Raw genomic sequence first — 25,016 nt, forward strand, 5'->3', positions numbered from 1 at the left:
TGTAAACTTAACATATTCCTTTGCAATTAATGAGCATTTTGTAGAGAAATAGCCTTAGACTCTGCAAGTATTCTGTTTCTCATCATACCTTTGCCCACTCATTTCAAAACCCATTGATGATTCTTGTCTATGATGATTATGACTGTTTGATTCCTAGTGGTGATTTTCTGTTTTTATCATCCCTTTATCCAATATCTGGCTGAAGACCAGAAAAGGGGGAGAATCACGATGTGGTTCTGTTGGCCAGAACTCACCTTTTGGCGTCACAATTTCACCACAAAATAGGGGCAGAAACGCAAGGGAATGTGGGAGAACAGTGGCCCAGTGTGCTCAGGATGACAAAGAGAAACATGCAAAGTCATGAGCGTTAGCATTCTTTGCCATGCCTGGGGTGCTATGCAAGTATCATTTTCCATTTCTGTGTGCCGTGAAGTGGAAAGTTTAGGGAAAAATAGATTCAGAGAGACTAAAGAACTTGTACAAATTAATTAACAAATTAATTTTCCCAATTAAATCATACTGCCTAATTAGTGCAGGAAACAATCTTATTATTATGTCTATTTGGAAAATTTTTGATATGTAATAAATAATCTTAAAAAAAGAAAATCAGTGGGAACATACCAAAACTTAAATATAGCTAGAAAGATTTAAATGTATACCATGTTTCTCTCCCTTGATCTCTATTTTTTTTGTAAAGAAAAAAATATTTATTTCCTTTTTATTTGAAAAGCAGAGACAGAATGGGGGGCAAGAACCAGAGAGAGATGGAGAGATAAAATGAGTGAGATCTTCCACCTGCTGGTTCTCTTCCTAAATGTCCATAACAGCCATCACTTGGCCAGGCTGGAAATCAATCCAGGTCTCCTATGTAGATGGCAGTGACCAAACTGTTTCAGTCATCACCTGCTGCCTCCCAAGGTGCAGGAAGCTGGATTGGAAGCAAGCCAAGACTCGAAGCCAGGCATGCCAAATATGGGATGCAGGCATCCTAAACGGCAATTTAACTGCTGTGCCAAATGCCCATCCCTCCCCTCAGTCTCTAAAGCAAACAAAAATCTGAGAATGACAATCACTCTCTGATGCTGAGGGCCAACTCAAGTTCTCTACAGATGCTAAGGGTTACATGCTCTGTTTTACATCTGTGTCAGATTACTGCTTTCTGTGGCTTCTTTCTTAGTAAATCTTCTACCCTCCTTGCTAAGATCCATTTTTTGCTTGTCTATAAATTTTAGCAGTCAAGATTTTAGGAACTTAAGGATTATGATGGAAAGTTTCTAGGGAGAGACATGGGTAATCCTAATTCCAGATTCTAAGATATGTATGTATTTGTTTTCTGCATACTCAGTTCCAGGTGCTGATCAGAGACAAAGGATGAGTAAACAATTTCCTGTTAAGAGCTCATATCCTAGTGTGAGGATCAATTAACACATACAGAAAAAAAAAAAACTTTAAACACAGGTAAATTTTAACAGGCTGATGTGAGAGAGACAGAGTAGATGGGAGATGGAGTCCTGCTGCTTTATAGGAGGAGGTTGCACTATGCGATGTTCTGAAAAGAAAATTAGGTTGTGTAGGGGGAACCTATCCAAATGGAAAGTTCTCCAGATGGCAAAAAGCCTGGTCCAATGTGTTCAGTGACAGGAAGAAATTTGTGCATCTGAGCTCTTTAAGTGAGGGTGAGTTGTCAGGGACAACACGATGGAGGGAGACAGGGGCCAGAGGGCGCCAGGTCTTGAGGATCATGGTTAGGAATTCAGGGACTGTTCTAGAAGCAGCTGGGGGCCTACAGAGAACTTTATGTAGAGGTGTTATTCTATCAGGCTTATTTTTTTTAAAAGATCACTCTGATTCCTCTCTGGAGAACGGGTCCACGGGAATATTAGAGAGGCAGCAGTTCAGATGAACAGGATTAGGTTTACGTTAGTAGAATTGCATAAAAGACAGTGAAAGTTCTCAACACCTTCCAAAATAAAGGTCCCACCTTATTATTCTGATATCATATAGCACTCTTAACCATCATTTGATCATTTGTTTATGCTCTTTGGGTTGTCAGATAAAATACTGCGTGGGCCCCTGTCACCCACATGGCGTACTTGGAGTTCCTGGCTCCTGGCTTCAGCCTGGCCCAGCCTTGGCTATTGCAGCCATTTGGGGGTGGACCAACAGATGGAAGATCTCTTTCTCTCTCTGTGTGTGTCTAATTCTCTGCCTCAGATAAATAAATTAAAAAAAAAACAACACAAAAGACATGGCTTGGCAGGTTTAGCGTTGTGGCTCAGCTGGTTAAGCTGCCAGTTGGAACATTTGTATCCCATGTCGGAGCCCCGGTTAGAGTCCTGGCTGCTGTGACCACAAGTACTTGGGCCTCTATCATCTACAAGCGAGATGGGCATGGCGCTCCAGACTCCCGACTAGAGCTGGCCCAGCCCTGGCTGTTGCAGCCTTTCGGGTGAGTGAACCAGCAGATGGAAGATCTCTGTTTCTTCCTGTCATTCTTTCAAATAAATAAATCTTAAAAAAAAAAAAAATACATGGCTTGGGACACCAGCATCCCATACCAGAGTGTCTGGGTTACAGTACCAACTCCTTTCCCATGCAGCTTCGAGGGAGGCAGCAGGTGACGGCTGTAGCAGTTGGGCCCCTGCCACCGACGTGGGAGACCTCGATGCCTGCCTTTGGCCTGGCCGCGCTCTGCCCGTTGTGGGCATTTAGGAGGTGACTCAGCAGATGGACCAATGAAACATTCCTTGTTTATCTTAACTTCATTGGTCTCCCTATAACCCTGCTCCTACACGAGTATCAGCCCTACGAGGGAGGAAGCGTGTGTGCCTCCTCCGAGTACGGGGGAGCACGCAGCAGGCGCCCACAGCCGCCTACTGAAGGAACAAACGAGGCGCTGAGACCCACAGGGAGTGACCACCGCCCAGCCGCACCGCGGGCCCCGGGCGGGGAGGGGCGCCGCCTGCTGAGGAGGGTCCCGGGCGGAGCGGGATGCCCGGGCGCTGAGGAGGGTCCCGGGAAGAGGGGCGCCCGCCCGGCAGAGGAGGGTCCCGAGAGGAGAGGGGCGCCCGGGCGCTGAGGAGGGTCCCAGGAAGAGGGGCGCCGCCCGCTGAGGAGGGTCCCGGGAAGAGAGGGGCGCCCATCCGGCTGAGGAGGGTCCCAGGAGGAGAGGGGCGCCCGCCCGCTGAGGAGGGTCCCGGGAAGAGGGGCGCCCGCCCGCTGAGGAGGGTCCCGGGAAGAGGGGCGCCCGCCCGGCAGAGGAGGGTCCCGGGAAGAGGGGCGCCCGCCCGGCAGAGGAGGGTCCCGGGAAGAGGGGCGCCGCCCGCTGAGGAGGGTCCCGGGAAGAGAGGGGCGCCCATCCGGCTGAGGAGGGTCCCAGGAGGAGAGGGGCGCCCGCCCGCTGAGGAGGGTCCCGGGAAGAGGGGCGCCCATCCGGCTGAGGAGGGTCCCAGGAGGAGAGGGGCGCCCGCCCGCTGAGGAGGGTCCCGGGAAGAGGGGCGCCCATCCGGCTGAGGAGGGTCCCGGGAAGAGGGGCGCCCATCCGGCTGAGGAGGGTCCCAGGAAGAGAGGGGCGCCCGCCCGCTGAGGAGGGTCCCGGGAAGAGAGGGGCGCCCGCCCGCTGAGGAGGGCTGAGGAGGGTCCGGGGCGGCGAGGGGGCGCCGGAGGGTCCCGGGAAGAGAGGGGCGCCCTCCGCGGGGGCGGGCTGAGGAGGGTCCCGGGAGGCGAGGGGCGCCCTCCGCGGGGGCGGGCTGAGGAGGGTCCCGGGAGGCGAGGGGCGCCCTCCGCGGGGGCGGGCTGAGGAGGGTTCGGGCGGCGAGGGGCGCCCTCCGCGGGGGCGGGTCCCAGGAGGAGGGGGCGCCCTCCGCGGGGGCGGGTCGCAGGAGGAGAGGGGCGCCCTCCGCGGGGGCGGGTCCCGGGAGGAGGGGGCGCCCTCCGCGGGGGCGGGTCCCGGGAGGAGGGGGCGCCCTCCGCGGGGGCGGGCCCCGGGCGCCGCGGCTGCTGACGTCATCACGCCCGCGCGCCGCCTCGCCGGGCAGTGGCGGCTGTGGCGGCTGTGGCGCCGGCGCCTCCGCGGCTGTGGTGGCGACCGGGGGCTTTCCGGCGACCCGGGCCCCGCGCAGCCGCTCTCGGAGCCGCCCGGCGCCGGCGGAGGCCCCGCTGCCTGCGGTCGCTGTCCCTGGCCGCCCGCCAGCAGGCCTGGCCGCTGCGGCGCGGGGAGAAGCGGCCCTCAGGGCCATGTCCAGGCCGAGCAGCGTCTCCCCGCGGCCGCCCGCGCCCGGCGGCGGCGGCGGGAGCGGCGGCGGCCCCGCGCCCTGTGGCCCTGCGGGCGGCGGCAGGGCCAAGGGGCTGAAGGACATCCGCATCGACGAGGAGGTGAAGATCGCGGTCAACATCGCCCTGGAGCGCTTTCGCTACGGGGACCAGCGAGGTGAGGCCCGCCCCCGCCGCGGCCGCGGCCGCCGGGCCCGCACCCCGAGCGAGGGGCGGCCGCCGGGCTCCGGGCCGAGTTCCCGCAGCCCGCGGCGGCGGCGCCGCCTGCTCCCGCCGTCGGCAGCCCCTGCCCTGTGCACAGAAAAAGTTGAAGGGAGTGAGCGGAGGACTCGATACATTCGTGGAAATGCACGCTGCGAAACGGCTACGCCTGGATTTCTTTCTTTTCTTTCCTTTTTGCAGCAAAAGAAACGTCTCTTTAGTTCCACTTTCTGTGCGCTCGCAGACAAGCAGGAGGACGCCGGTGGCTAGGTGCGCCGGGCGCAGCTGCTCCGGACGTGGGAGGCCCTTCCGCGCTTGGCATTGGTCGCCGAGGGCAGGGCCGGCGGCCACCGTGGGCACCTGCCCGGGGCGCGGTCGGTGGGCCGGCTTCACCCGGGACCCCGCACTGGGCCGCCGGCTGACCCGGCAGGTGCCCCGAGCCTACCTTCCACAGAGGGGAAGCCGAGCAGTGGACACAGCCCAGTCTGTTCTGCAATGGCGAGATAAGAATTGGTGCAGCTTTGGGAGCCGAGGCAGTGCAGTTTCACGTGGAGGATCGCTAATGCTGGGCGTCCTCGGAACACAGTCCGCCGTTCCCTCCGCAGGGGAGGACTAATAGTAAAACAGGTCCATCTGTCATTTACTGACCCCAGATTCCAGCACAAATAAGAGGAGCAGTCTGGTGAACATCAGAGGCCTTTGTCACAATTGGGTTTAATTCTGGTAGACATTCTGTAGTGATTGAATTAAACTTTTCACATAAGATATAAATTTGTATGTAAGTTTTTTTTTAATCTGTGTATTGCTTGAAAGAAAATTGCCTGTCCACACTGCACTGCTTTTTTTTTTTCCCGTGTAGAAATGGAGTTTCCCTCTTCTTTGACCAGTACTGAAAGAGCCTTTATTCATCGACTGAGTCAGTCTCTTGGTTTGGTGTCTAAAAGTAAAGGGTAAGCGGATAGCTTTCTTATTTAAAAAAGAATTATTTACCAAAAAAGGGGAAGTTGAGAAATGTTTTTGACAATGTTAAATAATTATTACTGTTTATCACTGCATTCTTAGTTATATGTCTGTAGATAAACTGGCTAGGTCCCTGTCAAATTCAGCTCTTTCCTCTTAGGTCCTCCCTGAAAAAAAATGTGAGCATGGAGAAAACTTTTCCTCTGTTATGTTAGGTTCATTGTCTGGGACCCTGCAAATTAGGCTGATAAAAGAGATGAAGAAAAAAATAAGTTTATTAACATGTGCATTGCTCACTCACACAGGGGAGAGCTGATGATGCATAACTCAAACCTGGGGCTTACGTAGCAACAATAAAGACCAATAAATTTGTAAAAAAAAGTGACAAGACAAAGGAAAAGGACTTTGAGCTTCTGGGTGTGGTAAATTATGGTTAGGTAAATATATGGGGAAGCTAACAGAATGGAGGAGAGGTTTTACCAAGGTTTTTTGTATGTGCTCTCCTGGTGCCCTCTCTGGGTTGACGAGTCTGGAGTAGTCTCAGGAGTAAGAACTTCCCTCCCTTCCTATTAAAGAGAGTGAGAACCCAGTTTTCTCTTGAGTCTTTTTCTTAGTTAGCCTCAGCTCCTTATCACTAGAGTGGCATATCTTAGGGTGGTATACTTTGAACCCCTTCAAAGGTAGATTTTAAAATGTAAGAAAAAAAATTTTTAAAGTTGAAGGTAGTTGCTGTTAGCTGGTTCACTCCCTAAATGCCTCTGGTAAGCTGGGTTAGGCCAGGCTGGGTTTCCCACATGGGTAGCTGGGACTCAAGTACTTGAACCATCACCTAGTGTCTTCCAGGATGTGCAGTAGCAGGAAGCTGGATTGTAAGCAGAGGTACCAAGACTCCTTTTTTTTTTTTTTTTTTTTTTGACAGGCAGAGTTAGACAGTGAGAAAGAGAGACAGAGAGAAAGGTCTTCCTTCTGTTGGTTCACCCCCCAAATGGCTGCTACGGTCGGCGCAGTGTGCCGATCCGAAGCCAGGAGCCAGGTGCTTCCTCCTTCCTCCTGGTCTCTGTGGATCCTTTTCATTTGGGAATAGGGATGGTGGGATCTGTGTAGAGAAGTTTCTCAGTGTTGGTGCTGTTGATACTGTGGGCAGTTCTTTATTGTGTTGTGTTCTATAGGTTGTTTAGCAGCATACCTGCCTGGTCTTTACCCATTAGATGCCACCAATGTGCTCAGTCCCAGTTGTGACAGCCAAATAAAACCTGTAGACATTGCCAAATATTCCGCATGGAGCAAAGTTGCACCAGATTGAGAACCAGAGGTATACAGAAAAAAAATGCAGCTTACATGTTTAGGTTACCAAGAATAAAAACAAAACTTTATAAATATGTTAATTAATAGCAGGAAGGTCTTAAGGTGAAAGTAGCTGATGTAGTAATGTCTTGTGTGTGCAGGCCACCACCCTGATAGATCGCTAAGATGGGTTTGGCTTAGGTGAATATACACTGTTAATATACACTGTTAAAGGCTGGAGCTGGAGTGGTTAATTCTTGAACATGCTCATATTGTAGTCCACTAGGTAGATAAAATGCTGCTCTTGACAAAAAAGTAGAAGTATAATATAGAGCTGCAGTCTTTTATCCAAAATCCCCTAGGCCAAAATTTTGAGGTTCAGATTTTTCAGTTTAGAAGGGTTGTTAAGATGTATTTGCAGTGTATGATGTAATAGCCCCAATAATGGATAAGCCATCTTTAATCACATTAATATTTTGCTGGAAAGCATGTGACTATTCACAAGAAGAAGAATGTTAATAACTTCATATCTGTTTAATCATGCTTTCTTACCGAGTGAGATTGCTGCAGACTTCTAAGAAAATTTTGGTTTTCAAAGCTGTTTGGGTTTAAGGGTTGCAGAGATGTTTTGGGCCTGTGCTGGAAACACCTGTTAAAAATGTGCTGTTCTGCAGCCGTCTCATTCTTTGGTTAAATGGGGCTTGAATTTTGAACAGCAGACTTAGAAAGTGATCATGAGAAATTATTCTTAGAAGAGCAGTCCATTACAGTTGATGAGTTTACTTCTGTTGAGTAGCATGCTCATTTAAGAGGTGACCCAGAAAGGAGAAATGTCTAGGGAGAGCAGAACAAGAAGGAAGTTAATGGCACAAGAAAAGGGGGCGGAGGAAACGTTGAACCAGGAAGAGAGAGAGAGAGGGGAAAAGATGCCAAGAGAAGCAAGGCAGTCTCATGTACTTACACAGTCCCTGATGCTTGTGACTGTGACGCCCCCAAGTCTTGTCTTAGGAAATATCTCAGCTCCCTTCCTCTCTTCTTCATCTTTGAACAAACTTTTTCCTGTTTTTATCTAGTAGTCCTTGCAACTTTCAAATGCTTTTCCTAGAGTTTACATGAAGAACTAAATTACTTTGTACTTCTCAAATCTGTTCTTTTCATTATATGAAACTGTACCTGGCTTATATTTTATGGGCTCTTTTGTTCAGCCTTCAGCAAAGACTTATTTTTTAAATCTAGCATTAACTTAGCTAATTGGAGTGTGTGTGTGTGTGTGTGTGTGTGTGTACACATGATAGGCTTCTGTAGTACATATTTGATAGGCAACCTGGTATGGAGCAAAGGGCAGGAAACCTTTTTTTTTTTTTTTTTTAATGATTTATTCATTTATTTGAAAGGCAGAGTTACAGAAAGAGGGGTGGGGAGAGAGTGAGGGAGATTGAGTGATCTCCCCACCGATTCACTCCCCAAATGGCCCCATGACCAGGGCTGGGCCAGGCCAAAGCCAGAAGCCAGGAGCATTATCCAGGTCTCCCATGTGGTTGCAGGTGCTCAACTACTTGGGCCATGTTCTGCTGCCTTCCCAGGTGCATTAGCAGAGAGCTGGATCAGAAGTGGAGCAGCCAGTACACAAACAAGCCCAAAGGGGATGTCAGCATCGCAGGCTGCATCTTAACTCATGATACCACAACTCAGGCGCCAGATACCTGCATTCTATTCCCAGTCTCTCTTTGCTTCATTCTGCAACTTTGGCCAAGTTTCTTCACTTTGAAGGCCCATTTGAAAAAATGTACTGTGCAAGGGCCAGTGCTGTGGTGTATCGGGTAAAGCTGCCGCCTAAAGTGCCTGCATCCTGTGTGGGCTCCAATTTGAGTCCTGGCTGCTCCACTTCCATTCCAGCTCTCTGCTAAGGCCCGGGAAAGCCATAGAAGATGGCCCAAGTCCTTGGGCTCTTGTACCTGAGTGGGAGACCTGGAGGAAGGTCCTTGCTGCTGGCTTCAGATTGGCCCAGTTTTGGCTGTTACAGCCATTTGGGGAGTGAACAAAGAGCTCTCTCCCTCTCTCTGACTCTGCCTCTCTAACTTTACCTTTCAAATAAATAAATACATCTTTAAAAATAAAAATATATATATATATATAGTACAGAGAAATTACGCCTGTGACTGTCAGTGTCACTGCTTATTAGGTACTGATACATGCTACTCATCCTGACCAGGGGGCTTTACCTTACCAGGAAACCCTCCATTTTCCCATTTAGTTATTACCTCGTGCCTGGGAAGATTGCATTGTGCCTTCCCCCAGATAAAATAGGAAACATGGATTTAAAATTATGAACTCTTAGTGAATTTTTGCACATCCATAAAAAAAGAAACCTTGCTGTGTCCATTAATAATAGCAGGAAGTAACATTTATTAAGTGATCTTTTGCAACAGGCATTATTCTAGGTACATTACATGGATTTGTCATTTAATCCTTGCAACAGATTTTTTGAAACATATCTTTCTTAAAAAAATATTTATTTATCTGAGAGTCGGGATTACAAGGAGAGAGAAGGAGAGATCGAGAGAGAGAGAGATATCTTCCATCAGCTGGTTCACTCCCCAGATGGCCACAGTGACCAGGGTTTGGCCATGCTGAGGAGCCAGGAGATTGTTCTAGGCCACTCATGTGGGTGGCAGGGACCCAAAGATTTGGGCGATGGTCTGCTGCTTTCCCAGGTGCATTAGCAGAGAGCTGAATTGGAAGTGGAGCACCCGGAACTGGTATGGGATGCCAGTGCTGCAGGCTGTTGCTAAACTCACCGCACCATAGTGTCAGCCTCTTAGAGAAACAGGGAGAGGGAGCTCTCATCCATCAGTTCATTTCCAAAATGTCTAATGGCTGGAGCTGGGTGGGGTAAATTGGAAGCTGGGACTCTCAATCTAAATGTATGTGGGGAGCAGGAGCCCAATTACTTGAGATACAACCCTGCCTCCCAGGGTCTGCATTGGCAGGAAACTGGAGTCAAGAGCCAGAACTAGGTATCTAACTCAGGCACTGTGAGGTAGGATGTAGGCATCTTAACCGTGAGGCTAGATGTCTGCTCCCACCCTCCAACAGCTTTGTAAGTTGTGTTATATATTATTATTATTATTATTTTTTGACAGGCAGAGTTAGACAGAGAGAGAGAGAGACAGAGAGAAAGGTCTTCCTTTGGTTCACCTCCCAAATGGCCACTACGGCTGGTGCGCTGCGGCTGGTGCACTGCGCCGATCCGAAGCCAGGAGCCAGGTGCTTCCTCCTAGTCTCCCATGTGGGTGCAGGGCCCAAGCACTTGGGCCATTCTCCACTGCCTTCCCGGGCCACAGCAGAGAGCTGGACTAGAAGAGGAGCAACCGGGACAGATCTGGCGGCCCAACCGGAACAGAACCGGTGCCCCAACCGGTGTGCCGGCGCCGCAGCGGAGCATTAGTCTAGTGAGCTGCAGCGCTGGCTGTTTTATATATTATTAATGTCTTGTACCTGTATACCTGATGTGGCAATTAAACTTAGAACTATTAAGTGATTTTCTTGAGGTTGGACAACTAGCATATGGCAGAGCCAGGATTTGAATATAGTTGATGTGTAACTAATTAATTTTTGACATTCACAATAGGTTAATAGCAGTGTACTTGGTACTGTGGAAGAGTTAGAACAGAAATTAGATAGATTTTTACCTCCAGCTTGCTTATAGTCCATTAAGACCATACAAGGAACAAATTTTACTGTAAGCATAGTTAACATGACATGAAAGCAACTGTTCAATTTAGTGACAAAATAAAGTTAATGGGCTGGCACTGTGGTGTAGCTGGTTAAGCCTCTTCCTGCAGTGCTGGCATCCCATATGGTTTGAGTCCCGGCTGCTCCACTTCCAATACAGCTCCCTGCTCATGGCCTGGGAAAACATAGGAAGACGGGATAAGTCCTTGGGCCCCTGCCCCCATGTGGGAGACTGGGAAGAAGCTCCTGCCTCCTGGCTTCAGGTGGGCCTAGCTCTGGCCATTGTGGCCATTTGGGGAGTGAACCAGCAGATGGAAGACCTCTCTCTCTTTCTAACTCTCAAATAAATAAAAATAAATCTTTTAAAAAAAGTTAACAGATTTGATGTATAATATTGTCTAGAGAATCATAAAAAAAGCCAAATTAGTGTGATAGACTTTTAAGAAGTTGTAATTCTGTGTAACAGTATTAGGGAGAAAAGGATCTGGAACTAGATCTTTGCATCTGTGTGCCTAATGGAAGTACAAATTAAGAGAGTGTGAAATTAAGTATTTAGCAGACATCAAACAAATGCCTGTCACATTTTTAGCTCCATGGTGACCGTGACCATTTAAACTAATCATTTCAGAGTTCATTTCTTTAAGTAATTTTTAAAATTGTTCTCAGTTTTGGGAAGCAGGGCATAATGAAGCATACAGTTCTATTTGAGTTAAATATTTACTAATGTTTAGTAAATTGATATATCAACTTTGATTAGTTATATCATCTTTTTTTTTAAGGTTTTATTTATTTGAAAGGGTTTCAGAGAGAGGTAGAGACAGAGAGAGGGGTCTTCCATCTGGTGGTTCATGCCCCAAATGGCTACAGTGGCTAGAGCTAAGACAAAGTGAAGCCAGGAGCTTCTTCTGAGTCTCCCACGAGGGTGCAGGGGCCCAAGGACTTGGGCCATCTTCTCCTGCTTTCTCATGCTCATTAGCAGGGAGTTGGATTGTAAGTGGAACAGCTGGGACTCAAACTGGCACCCATATGGGCTGCCAGCTCTGCAGACTGGGGCTTTAACCTGCTGCACCAAAGTGCTGGCCCCTATATAATTTTTATTTAAAAAGAAAAAGCCATTGAAATGCTAAAGGTTTATTATGGCATGCATTGGTTAGGAAGTTATAAGAGTTATGTAAGTTAAGTTATGATCTTATCTGTGATCTTAATTTTTGTTTATATTTTCTATTTTATTTATATTTAAATTGACAAATATTAGCATATATTTATATGGTACATGTGCTTTATCATGGAAATTGGGTAGTTAGCATATCCATTACCTCAAATACCTATTTTGTTGGTGAAAACATTTTAAATTCTCTTATTTTGAAATATACCCATTGTTAACTATAGTCATCCTATTATGCAATACAATACTGGAACTTGGTCTTGTTGACTGTGACTTTAAACCCATAGTGTCTTCCTTCCCTCCCATATTTATTTTTATGCTTTACATTTTATGATTTAAAATAAATTGTGAAGTTGTCTAACATCTATTCCATATGTAGTTGCTAGTTAATTTTGCTTTGTAAAGCGTACTACTCTTTGGTTTTTCATAAAGACATAGTGTTATTTACCTTGGGATGAATGCATGATGGGATTTCAGTGTATCAGATTATACAGCAGAATGACTCTCTACTGTGTTGTGGACCCAGCATTGTGGTGCAGCAGGTTAAGCTGCCTCTTGCAACACCGACATCCCATCTGAGCACCAGTTCGAGTCCCACTCTGACCCAGTTCCCTGATAATGTGCCTGGGAAAGTGGTGGAAGATGATCCAAATCCTTGGGCTCCTGCCACCTACATGAGGGACACAAATGGAAGTCCTGTCTTTTGCCATCTGGGGAGTGAACCAGTTGATGGAAGTTTCTCTCTCCCTCCCTCTACCTACCTTCCTACCTACCTTCCTCTCTCTCTCTCTCTCTCTCTTCCTTTCTTTGTAACTCTGCCTTTAAAATTAATATATACATCTTTAAAGAAATATCTACTGTTTTGATTGTTTCCATCCTCATAGTGATGAAGCAAATATTTTACCCACAGCTTTATTAATCTTTTTATGCTATATCATAAGATGTGTATCACTGACATCATAGTGCTGAATGTGGTAGGAATGAGCAGTAATAGCCACAGGCAGAATTTTGTATTAAAACATTGAAACTGTCAAGTTAATGCTATCTTTTTGTCCTACCATCTGTATTGAAACTGAATTCAGACATTTTTAAGTGGTAATGACTAAGTACTTGCCCCTGATTAATTTGAGTTATTTTTATACATAAATGTTACAGTATTCTTAGACAGCCTATGTAAGGAAGGTTTCAATGTGATCCATTATTTGAGTTGTCAACTTGTTGAAAAAAGTCTATATTTTACTCAATTTTGTAATCCTAGCTTCTACTATAGTTCCAGGCATATAGTAAATGCTTAATATATGGTGAATGACTGAAAAGATAATCAGGTTAAAGGTAAAATATAGCAAAAGCTTCCTGAGATGATTTTTAAGAAAAAGCATTTTAGAACAAATAGAAATTAGAGATTTTTTAAAAGATTTATTTATTTGAAAGTCAGAGTTACACAGAGAGAGGAGAGGGAGAGAGAGAGAGAGGTCTTCCATCCACTGGTTCACTCCCCAGTTGGCCGCAACGGCCAGAGCTGTGCTGATCTGAAGCCAGGAGCCAGGAGCTTCTTCCGGGTCTCCCACGCGGGTTCAGAGGCCCAAGGACTTGAGCCATCTTTCACTGCTTTCCAGGCCATAGTAGAGAGCTGGATCAGAAGTGGAGCAGCCGGAACTAGAACCGGTACCCATATGGGATGCTGGCACTGCAGGCGGCTGCTTTACTTGCTACGCCACAGTGTTGACCCCAGGTTATGTTTTAACTATTTTATTTTTATAGCCTCATTTTAAGTATTGCTAAGTACCTGTTGAGGAGTAATTGACAGTATATAAAGCTTACTGTTCATTACAGCATTCAAGTAGTTTCTAGAGTTAAAAATCTTGGTAAATTGGAAGTTTCACTTAGAAGACATATATATCTAAAGCTGTATAGGTTAATGCTTAGTTTAGTATCAATCTAATAATGAAGATGTTGACAAAATTTTAATGAAAACTATAAAATTATACATGTGATTTTCACTGTATTTGTGGCTGTGTTGCTCATTTCGATAATATGATAGTGACTAACAAATGGTAAAACACTTCATGGAATATTCTGGATAACTTTACAATTTAAAAAACTGTTTTCTCCTAATTGTGATAATTTTCATTTATTTAGAACCTACTATGTGACAGATACTGTACTTCATATGCATGATCTTATTTAACCATATGAATGATCTTTTGAAACAAACTATTATCTTAGGTGCAGAATCATTAAATAATTTGCTTAGGGTCCCCATAGCTAGCAAGTGGTAGAACTGGATTACAAATCTAGGTCTGTGTGCCTTTAGAGGCCGAGCTCCTAACCAGTATCACACTGCTGGATTATAGGTGTGAACCACTTAGGAAAACAAATATAGTTATAGCAAATCATCACTATTTTACAATTCAAGGGTAGAACCAGAAGCTTTGAAAAAATTCTTTCACTTGAAAAAATGTATATTAAAAAGAGTTACTAGTGATTCAGATTTATGCATTTGTGGTCCAGCTGCTATGCTTGGCTCTCTTAACAGGTGTTCATGGGAGTGTAACATTACCAGCAGACTGTAGAAACATTTAGTGCAACACACTAGTCAGAATAGTGAGCCATCACTTTTTCGTGATCATTTTTAGGTTCCGTAGTTCAGATTGTTTTTTCCCTCTGTATGCTTCCCAGCATGTATTAACTGGTGGTGTTTCATCTACCATGAAGTCTGCTAAAGAACTGTAACATTTATGGGTAAATGATTTTAAAACTGGATCTATAGCATTTTGAAATTTTAATTGAAAATAGTTTTGTGGCTGCTTGAGCCCCAAACCTCTATGTCCTGAATATTTTGGAACTTTTAGCTTAGCTCAAAGCATTTTAATTTGTTTTTCAGTGTTTAGCTTGAGATGTATTTTTTAAGTGGGCATATATCATCTATGAAAAAGTTGACTTACTCTCTCTATATGTGTAGTAAATAAATGATTTCTGTTAATATTCAGAAAGGGAGCAAATAGATACCTAACTGTGAAGAAGAAAGATGGATCAGAAACAGCTCATGCAATGATGACCTGTAATTTGACCCATAATACAAAACATGCTGTTAGGAGCCTAATTCAAAGATTTCCTGTCACCAATAAAGAGCGCACTGAACTTCTGCCTAAAACAGAAAGAGGAAATGTGTTTGCAGTTGAAGCCGGTATGTATTTTCTGGGGAGATTCTTGTTTGCCCTATTATTTGATGATCGTTTTCCATTTTAGATTTATTTTTAAAAACTAAGATGAAGTAAGTTTTCTCAAATTGAATAGTTTTTTAGAAATGAGTAAGAGTTGTGAAAGATTTAAAACAAAATGCAACATTAAGGCATGTCAGAGTTGAACAAGTTTGTTTTTTAAGGAGTTATAATAATAACTACCATTTATTAAGCACTTGCCGTGTGCTAGGGAGAATACTGTGTCAGAGGTCTCATAGCAACAGCCATTGCAAGGTACACATTTCCTCTGTTTCAGAGGGGCAGAAACTGGGGTTCAGACGACTTCAATAATTTACTCATGGCCTCTCAACCAACCAGGAAACCGTAGACCTGGGATTTGACCCTAAGTTCTGCACTTTGCTGCTTTGTACTGTCACGATGTGCTCAGGAGTGAGATTGTGAATGGGGCTTTAGCTTCTGGTAAGGGATGGGACAGACTCATTATTACATTAAATTGCTCAAAGGTAGATGAATAAATGTATTGTAAAATGAAGTTGTAGTTTTACTATTTGGAAATATAACTTCCCTAGTGAGAAAATTGTTTCATTGCCTATGGTGACAGAATTTGCTTAATTATTACCATCTGTTAGAGCAGATCTATAGAATGTGGGAAATATGTTATCCTGGATATTATGCAAAGAATATTTCCAGCTATATGAAGAACATAAAATGCTTCATGCCTCTTTTTTATTCCTGCCTACTTTGTTAATCGTGGATGTTGGCTGAAATGTTTGATCAGGACATTTCTTAAGCCTTAGGGCCCTATATTGATGCATGCTGTTCAGTTTGTCCACTTAGTCTTTTGAGTATAACTTTAAGGATATGTATAGAGTATTTTCCTTTTTTTGTAATGTATTTTCATATTGTTTATAACATTTTATAGTGCACATTAGTTACTGTAAAATTTTACTATTCTATGACATTAACAGAAACTTAGAACAGGTTTGAAAATAATTTAGATTATCAAAATTGTGTTTAAAAATTTTTAATAGTTATCGAATGATTAATTTTTATTCATTTTGCAACATTATGCATCAGAAATACTTTTGAAGGCTTACTTTTTGGAATAACAAGTGTTGTGCAGTAGTTGAGGCATTGCTTGCTAACATTGTCTAAACTAAGAAGAAATGCTTGAAAGGACATTAGAAATGACTTATCTTTACTTTTAACATTTTTTTCAATGTTGGTCATAAATTTTTGTTCTTCTATTCACGTTCAAAGAAAACCGAGAAATGAGCAAGACAAGTGGGCGACTCAACAATGGCATACCTCAAATTCCAGTGAAAAGAGGGGAGTCTGAATTTGATTCTTTCCGGCAATCTTTGCCAGTGTTTGAGAAACAAGAAGAAATTGTTAAAATAATTAAGGAAAATAAAGTAGTTTTGATTGTTGGAGAAACTGGGTCTGGAAAGACCACGCAGGTTTGTTTCTTTTTTGGTGTTTATAGAAGAAATTTAAAATATCCATGTTGTAATTTTGTACAAATGTATATGTGTTATAAAATACAGAAAAAGAAACATCTGGTTATCCTAATGGTTATTTCAGAGATAGATTACTGCTGGGGATACATTTTGAGCATTTGTAAAAAGCAAATGGTTTAAATTATTTATTTAAAAATTACTATTTGGCTTTTATTTAAACAGAGATGATGATGTGACTTGGTGTTATTGTAAGAATATAGGCTTGGGCTTGGGCTCAAATTCTAGTTTCCTCACTTACTGGATATGAAGTTTCAGGCTAGTTTTATACTCTCTGAGCTAGAATCTGGGACTAAAAATTACTGCTTTTCAAGGTGAGAATTAGAGAAAATCTCTGTAGTGTCTGTGTTAGTGTTTCACATGTAGGAGCTAAAGGTGGGACCAGGAATGTGGTATAGTGAGTAAAGCCGCTACCTGCAGTGTCAGCATCCTGTAAGGGCACTGGTTAGAGTCCTGGCTACTCCAGTTCCCATTCAGCTCTCTGCTATGGCCTGGGAGAGCAGTGGTAGATGAACCAAGTACTTGGATCTCTGCACCCACATTGGAAACCCGGAAGAAGCTCCTGGCTCCGATCGGCCCAGCTTTGGCCCTGCAGCTATTTGGAGATTGAATCTGTGGATGGAAGATCTCTGTCTGTCTGTCTGTCTCTCTGTTAACTCTAAAAACAAAAGTAGCTAAGGCTAAAGTAAAAGCAGTCACAACACAAGTATTAATATAATATAAAGTTGATTGAAGAATGGATTAAATCGGATAGGTTTTACTTGGGTATTCAGAATCAAAGTACCTCATCAGCATGGTTCCTATCTGTTCATGGTAACAGATAGGAAGTAAGTGTGGCATGATATGGTGTTTTCTTATATATGTTCTTTTAGCATTTCACTGTCAGCACTAAAATTACTTTGTTGTTAATAGAGTTCAGATAAGATAATATGTTTGCACTTTTTCTTTTTTATGGTATGGACAAAATTTGCTTTTTACAATTACTTAAGATTTCCCATGGTTATATTGATGAGTTTAATAAACTTAGCCTATAGGTAAGGCAAAGTGGTGGAAAAGTGAATTAGTCCATTTTCCGTTGCTGTAACTAAATCCAGTAGATTGGGTTGTTTATAACAAATAGAGGTTTACTTAGCTCACAGTACTGAAGCTAGGAAAAAGCATGGCACTGCCATCTAGTGAGTACCTTGCAATGGGGGAAGGCATCAGTGGTGAGACAGAATAAGTGTACTAGTGTGGGTGTGTGTTCCTTTCTTATACAGGTGCTCATGCCATTATGGGGACCCTATCCTCATAACCTCATCTAATCCTGATTGCCTCCCAAAGACCCTGATTCCAAATACCACTAACTGTGATTTTGGGTGTTAAATTTCTAACATGTGAATTTTGGGGCAACACATTCAAACTGTAGCAGAGAGGTTGACTATCAACTTTCACAGTTACGTACTTATTGGACTTCACTGTTTTCAGAGTAGTACGACTCTTTATCTTTAAAACTTGAGCCTGCAAACCTAAATAATGAAAAAATAATAACATTTTATCTGACAATATATAAAAGTTTTGTTTAGTGTGAGTCCTTTTAGAATTCAGTCAGGCTTTCATGGAGTCATTCTAAAGAATCTGTTCAGATGTCTTTGGTTGTTTTATTTTTATTTTATTATTTTTTAGTGGATATTTGGCATGGTGCTTAAGATACCATTTGGGATGCCTGCATCCAGATTAGAGTGCCTGGATTCAAGTCGTGGCTCTGCTCCCAATTCCAGCTTTCTGCTAGTGCACACCCTGGGAGGCAGGAGGTTATGACTTAAATAATTGGGTTCCAGCTCTCATGTGCAAGACCTCGATTGAGTTCATGGCTACTGGCTTCAGCGAAGCTTAGCCTTGGCTGTTGGGGGCATTTGTAAATGGATCAGTGGGTGAAAGATGTCTCCCTCTGTCTGCCTCTCAAATTAAATAAGTAAACATTTTTTTTTTAATGGAGTAAGTTTACCATTAGGTGTTAATTGTAGCAGTTTTAATTAAACCGAGTGGAGATTACGGAAGTTTTGATAAATTATTAATGCTCTTATTTAAGTTATCTGAATGTCCCTTCTAATGATATTTGTATATCAGACTGATGAAGGGCTGTTTTTCATAATTATATATATATATATATAATTTTAATACTTAATAATTAAACTTATAAGTAAATATTATACTCTTGATTTTCAAGAAGGAAGTAGTAATTTAATAGATTTAAACTTAAGAAATCTATTTTGTTAAGGAGATAAAGTAAAATCGCTAGTGTTTCTTCCCGTGAAACACAAAACAGAAGATAAAATAGTGCTATTGGTCAGTTTTATCTTAACTTTGGTGGTATTAAGAAGTTAAATGCTTTTATGTTTTTCCCTTTTTCATGTTTACTATGTAAAACTTAAACATTGGGGCCAGCACTGTGGCATAGAAGGTTAAGCCTCCGCCTGTAGTGCCAGCATCCCATATGGGAACTGAGTTCGAGACCCAGCTGCTCTTCTCCTGATTCAGCTTCCTGCTAATGAGCCTGAGAAAGCAGTGGAAGGTGACTCAAGTGCTTGGGACCCCATACCCATGTGGGAGACCCGGAAGGAGCTCCTGGCTGGCTTTGGCCTGGACCAGCTCTGACTGTTGTAGCCATTTGGGAAACAAACCAGTGGATGGAGGATTTCTCTCCTTTTCTCTGTATTTCTGACTTTCAGATAAACAAATACATCTTGATTAAAAAGTGTAAACATTGTGGAAAATGTTACATAGGAAGTAAAAGAGAATTGTAATTTCATGCCACCTTTTCTCCTGTATTATTTTCAGAAACTTGAAATACATGTTTTTGGTTTCTTTCTTGGGGATTGATTTGTGTGTTTTTGTTTTCTTTGTAAGACTGATATAAATTACTTTTTTTAAAAAAAGATTTATTTATTTGAAAGTCAGTGACAGAGAAAGATTTTCAATCTGTTGGTTCACTCCCCAGATGGTTGCATTGGGCAGGGCTGAGCCAGGCTGAAGCCAGGAGCTTCTTCTGGGTTTCCCACGTGGGTTCAGGGGCCCAAGCGCTTGGGCTATTATCTGCTGCTTTTCCCGGGCCATTAGCAGGAGCTGGATTGGAAGTGGAGCAGCCAGGACATGAACTGGCACCCATATGAGCTGCTGGCATCACAGGCAGTGGGTTTTACCTGCTGCACTACAACACTGGCTCCTGTTTACTTGAGAGTTACAGAGATAGAGGGAGAGACAGTGTCTGCTGGTTCACTCCCTAAACAGCCACAACGGCCAGAGAAGGCTGGTCCGAAGCCGGGAGCTGCTTCTTGGTTTTCCACATGGATTCAGGGACCCAAGCATTTGAGCCATCTTTCACTGCTTTCCCAGGCACATTAGCAGGGAGCTGGATTGGAAGTGGAGCAGCCAGGACTCAACCTGGTGCCCTTATGGGATGCTGGCATCACAGGTAGTGGCTTTTAACCTGCTATGCCACAATTCTGGCCCCAAACTGATTTTTAAAAAACAAACATGGGATAGTCATATACATAAACTTTACAAGTTGCTTTTTTCTACTTACCAGAAATTGGATGTTTCCCCATACCAGTATGTAGAGATGTATGTTGTTTTTGAAAGAACTGTGTAGCATTCTTGTGCATTTTGGTAATGATAAAAAAAGACACAAAGCTGATAGTTTACTATGTTCTGAGTTTTTACAAGGGTTGTCTCATTTCAGCCTCTCAGCCCTAAGACATGTTACATTATCTCTTTTTTAAAAAAAGGAGTAAAAACTAAAATTCGTGGATGTTAGGAATCTTACTATTAAATTGTACATTCTTATGTTGTATATTGATACTGCTTTCCTTCTTTGTGCAAGTTTTTCAGTAGGGTAAATTCCAAGAATAGGAAAAACCAGATTAAGGGTATGGCAGTTAAAATTTTAATACCTATATGAAGTAGTTATTGTGTAATAACTCTGAAGAGTTTAAATATATGATATTGAGGGGCTGGTGCCATGGCTCACTTGGTTAATCCTCCGCCTGCGATGCCAGCATCCCATATGGGCGCTGGTTCTAGTCCCAGTTGCTCCTCTTCCAGTCCAGCTCTCTGCATGGCCCAGGATGGCAGTGGAGGTTGGCCCAAGTACTTGGGCCCCTGCACCCGCATGGGAGACCAGGAACAAGCACCTGGCTCCTGGCTTCGGATCGGCACAGTGGCGGCCGTAGCGGCCATTTAGGGGGTGAACCAATGGAAGGAAGACCTTTCTCTCTGCCTTTCTCTCATTGTCTACGGCTCTACCTGTCAAATAAATAAATACACGATATTGAAAGTTTGCATTTTCCTAAAGCTTAAGCAAAAATGAATATTAATTTTTTACCCTTATTAAGCTGGTAAGAATACAGTGTTTGATTTACATTTCTTTGATTCTTAGAGAGTTAAGTATATTTTCATTTGCTTGTTATGTGTTTGTTTATCTTCAGTTGAGATTCTTACTTATGTCCTATTTTTCTTTTGGCTTAATTATTTTGAAATTTTTTTAGACCATGTATTATAGATGCATGGGTGTTGTTTTTTAAATATCTTAAAAATAATTTCTTCTTATTTTTGTTTGTTTTTTAACTTTTTTTATGGTACCTTTTATGGTACTTTTATTTTTTTATTTAGTCAAATTTGTCATTTTTTGGTTAGGTTTTGGACTGTGCTAAAGAAGGCACTTCCTATTCTCAAATTTAAAAAAAGAAAAATGACTTTCTTTTTTCTCCTTTCTTTTGTTGTTGTGATCATATTTTTTCTTTTAATTGTTTCAACCAATTTTTATTTACAGAATATAAATCTCTTCAAAAAGATGTATTCCTTCATTTAGCCAGTGGTAAAAAGCCTTATTAAACAGAAACAAAGCCTAAACATCATCACTTATATTTAAACAGAGATACAGATCCTTAAGAATATATGAACATAGAACACAAAATGTGGTTTTTACTTAGGCAGTTACATGGATGAGGCTGTTTTTGTTTCTTCACTGACAACCCCATTTTAACCATTGAACAAATTGTGTTTAATAGTAGTAAAAATATAAAAATTCAAATTTAAGCATGAAAATATGAAAGAATAACAACAAAAGAACAGGAAATATCTTCATTACCAAATAGATGAACAAATTCACAGATACTCAAATATTTTCTGAGACATAGCAAAACACCTACATCAAAGGTCGCATTCATTTGAGAGGTATCAATACGTGTCCAGTCTTGAGACTATTTGTAGCACTTACAGTATATACAAAGCAGCATTAGACTACTTGAGACACAGATTTAAGCTTTATGCTACAACTTGCCAATTTAACATTATAGCTAATGCAGTGACAATTACTCATTTCATATTTTTTCTTCTGAAACTCAGTAAACACATTATCATTTAAGTATGTAGAATAATGCCATGTTTTCTTCCTTATAACAGTAAATTTTAAAATCCAAATACTTTGTATCCTGGAAACATTACCTAGCTGTACAAAGCTCCCAAATATAATACAGTTATAAAGTTTCTTCTTTGTAGATTTCATTAATTCACAGTTATTTTAGTACAGATAAATGTACGACACTACTCCAGATTGTTGGGCAACAAAAATGTTGTTGTGTCACTATCTGTTTTTAAGTACGAGCAGACCACACCACAACCATGGCAAGTAAATGCCCTCCCGTATCCTCCACTGCTTCTGGGGTTCCTTTCCACGTCCCAGGAGCTGGTTTAGTGGACATTGTCACGTCTCACCTATCTGAAAGTCCCTTTCTTACAAATTTTGAAGTTTAATGGAACATCTGCAGTCTCCGTAAGCTGGCATTTTTTTCTTACTCTTCACTAATTCAAATACAACATGTAATGTTTTAAATTTTATAGACGCCTTATTAAAATGATTTAAAGTATCTACAATACCATCAATGGGTAAAATATTAACAAAAATGACACTAAGAGTATTTTTGAGACTTTTTCCTAACTATAAAAGCTTTGGGATTCATAATGAACACAGATATACTGACACTTTAACCCTGCTGCTTTAAAGCATCAGTAATAAGATTAAATGCATGAAGCACAGAAAAGAAGAGCAGGATTTCAGGGGAAAAATCTAGTAAACACTTGATTCAATTTGGAAGCCTCAAACACGAAAGGGTACACAGTGCTTATAAGCACTATCAGTATTTTCATTCTGTAAGTAGTTCAAATCTATATTTCATTTCTATTTTTTTCCAGAAAAATACTTATATAATTCAAATATTTAAAAATAAAAAATGATTAAAAAATATTATACCCCAGTGGGTATAATGTTTGCACTGCCACAAGAGCCACACGCAAAGGCTCTGTGCAATCCTTGGTTTGAGCACCGATCCTGCAGCAATGACTTTCACCAGGGAATCAGGGCGCCCTGAGCATGTGGAGCCTCCCACAGTGACTGCCAGAGTCCCAGCTGCACCCTGTGCCCTCACACGCAGCCACAGTGCTTTCACAGTCCCAGCACCCAGCCCTTTGTCCTGGCCAGACTCAGGCGTCTGCATTTGTCTGCTTGCTGGGTTGCAGACGTGAGCTGGCCCAGCTGTTAGTATGTCCAAAATGGCAATGGTGCTGGGTGGTCGGGAGAGGAAAGAAGTGGCCCCTTTTTCTCCTCCTGGTGTGGCAGGTGCACTGCCTTCCACAGGGCTTCCAGCCACATCCACGCCAGGCTCTTCCTGCAGCTTTGTCGCCAGTGGCTTGGGCTGTTGCATTCTGGTCTTACCTCACTCTCCACTCTCCACTCTCCAAAGCTGGTGTTGAGGCGCTTGGCTGCTGGAGTGCTGAGTTGTATGCATCTACACCCTCTGTGTAGGTTCATAGTGTCCCTCTAATTTGTGTGGTGTTTCCTCTGCTGATTTTTCCTTAACTCTTCCCTGGGATTGCACTCTCTCTATTTTCTTTTAATTACCTTCCCCTAGACTAGAGCAGTAAGCTCCCTCTGTGTTCTGCTGTCTTGGTGTCTCATAAAACCGTTTCTCTTTTTGTTTTTAATTCTTTTTTTATGTTTTTAACAGGCAGAGTTAGACAGTGAGAGAGAGAGAGAGAGAAAGGTCTTCCTTCTGTTGGTTCACCCCTCAATGGCTGCTACGGCTGGCGCGCTGCACCAATCCGAAGCCAGGAGCCAGGTGCTTGTTCCTGGTCTCCCATGCGGGTGCAGGGCCCAAGCTCTTGGGCCATCCTCCACTGCCTTCCCGGGCCACAGCAGAGAGCTGGAGTGGAAGAGGAGCAACCGGGACAGAACCGGCGCCCCAACCAGGACTAGAACCTGGGGTGCTGGCACCGCAGGTGGAGGATTAGCCTAGTGAGCTGTGGCACTGGCCTTGTTTTTAATTCTTGGTTATTTATTTATTTGAAAAGCAGATTAACAGAGAAAGAGAGAAAAAGAGCTATCTTCCAACCACTGGTTCACTCCTTAAATAGCCACAACTGGGGCTAGGCCATGCTGAAACCAGGAGCCAGGAATTGCATCCACGTCTCCTATATGGGTGGCAGCAACTCAAGTACTTGAGCCGTTATCTGCTGTCTCCCAAGTGGTATCAGGAGGGAGCTGATTGGAAGGAGAGTAGCCAGAACTCGAGCCAAGCACTCTGATATGAGATGCAGGCATCCAAGCAATGTCTCAACCTGTTGCGCCATAATGCCCACCCCTGATGCCATTTTTCAATCAAATCTGTTTCTGTAATGCCTGGGTTTATTTCTAGAATTTTTATTATTTGTGTTTGATCTCACTATTCTTGTACAAGGATCCCACTTTTTATAGTTTTCAGGTGTTAGGTAGCATAATATTCCTTTCCATCATCATCTACTTCTTTTAGTGGTTGCCGTACAATTTTTTTCATTTAATTGAAAAACAGAGACAGAGAGGTAAACAGAGATATCTTTCATCTGGTGATTCACTCCCCAAATGTTTACAACAGCCTGTGCTGGGCCAGGCTAAAGCCAGGGTCCAGGAAATCATTCCTGATCTCTCACTTGGGTGGTAGGGATTCAAAGACTGGAGCAGAACCTTCATTGGATGCATCTCAGGGTGTGCATTAGCAGGAGGCTTGATTGGAAGCAGAGTAGGTAGGGCTCAATCCAGGCACTCCAATATGAGATATGGGCATCCTATGTGATGACTTAGCCACTGTGCCAAACACCCACTCTCCGCCCTAGAATTTTCAGTATATGTTTGTAACTCATCTAAGAGCTTTCCAATGACTCTGTATCACTTCACAGGTAGTGTACCTTAAATAACAAAATCATCCTAATAATGTCTTCCTTTTCCTTATAGTATTGCCATCATTCATTTCACTTACATATAAAAAACATACAAATACACACATAGATATAAAGATACATAATCAAATATGTTGTTATTTTGAACAAACTTAACTGTTGATTAAGAATAATAAAAGTTTTTGTTTCACTTATTATTTCTTCAGTGCTCTCTTTATGAAAATCCAAATTTCTAGCCTGTATATATATATTTGAAATATATATATATACACACACATATATATAAATATATACGTGTGTGTGTATGTGTGTGTATATGCAGAGCGAGAGAGAGGGAGAGACAGAGATTTTCCATCTGCTAGGTTACTCCTCAAATGGCTGCAACAGCCAAGTCTGGACCAGGCCAAAGCCAGGAGCCACAAACTTCGTCTG

The 25,016-nt window shown here is 42.9% G+C and overlaps 1 protein-coding gene across 2 annotated transcripts in view; it reads left to right on the forward strand.

Annotated features, from left to right (window-relative positions):
• Positions 1 to 4,018: 4,018 nt before the first annotated feature.
• The window catches only part of YTHDC2 (YTH N6-methyladenosine RNA binding protein C2), a 92,556-nt gene continuing 71,558 nt past the window's right edge, over positions 4,019 to 25,016 (forward strand). Inside the window, exons 1-4 of one of the 2 annotated variants that reach the window (XM_051834534.3) lie at positions 4,019 to 4,429; positions 5,333 to 5,423; positions 14,608 to 14,804; positions 16,081 to 16,280. In XM_051834534.3, coding sequence (XP_051690494.1) covers positions 4,237 to 4,429; positions 5,333 to 5,423; positions 14,608 to 14,804; positions 16,081 to 16,280 — 681 coding nt within the window. In that variant the 5' untranslated portion in view covers positions 4,019 to 4,236. The remainder of the gene's footprint in view (positions 4,430 to 5,332; positions 5,424 to 14,607; positions 14,805 to 16,080; positions 16,281 to 25,016) is intronic. The other variant, XR_016235034.1, reaches the window with a different exon arrangement.

The sequence above is a fragment of the Oryctolagus cuniculus genome, chromosome 6 (assembly GCF_051225735.1).
Source record: "Oryctolagus cuniculus isolate XC-2025 breed Fujian yellow rabbit chromosome 6, ASM5122573v1, whole genome shotgun sequence".
Taxonomy (NCBI): domain Eukaryota; kingdom Metazoa; phylum Chordata; class Mammalia; order Lagomorpha; family Leporidae; genus Oryctolagus; species Oryctolagus cuniculus.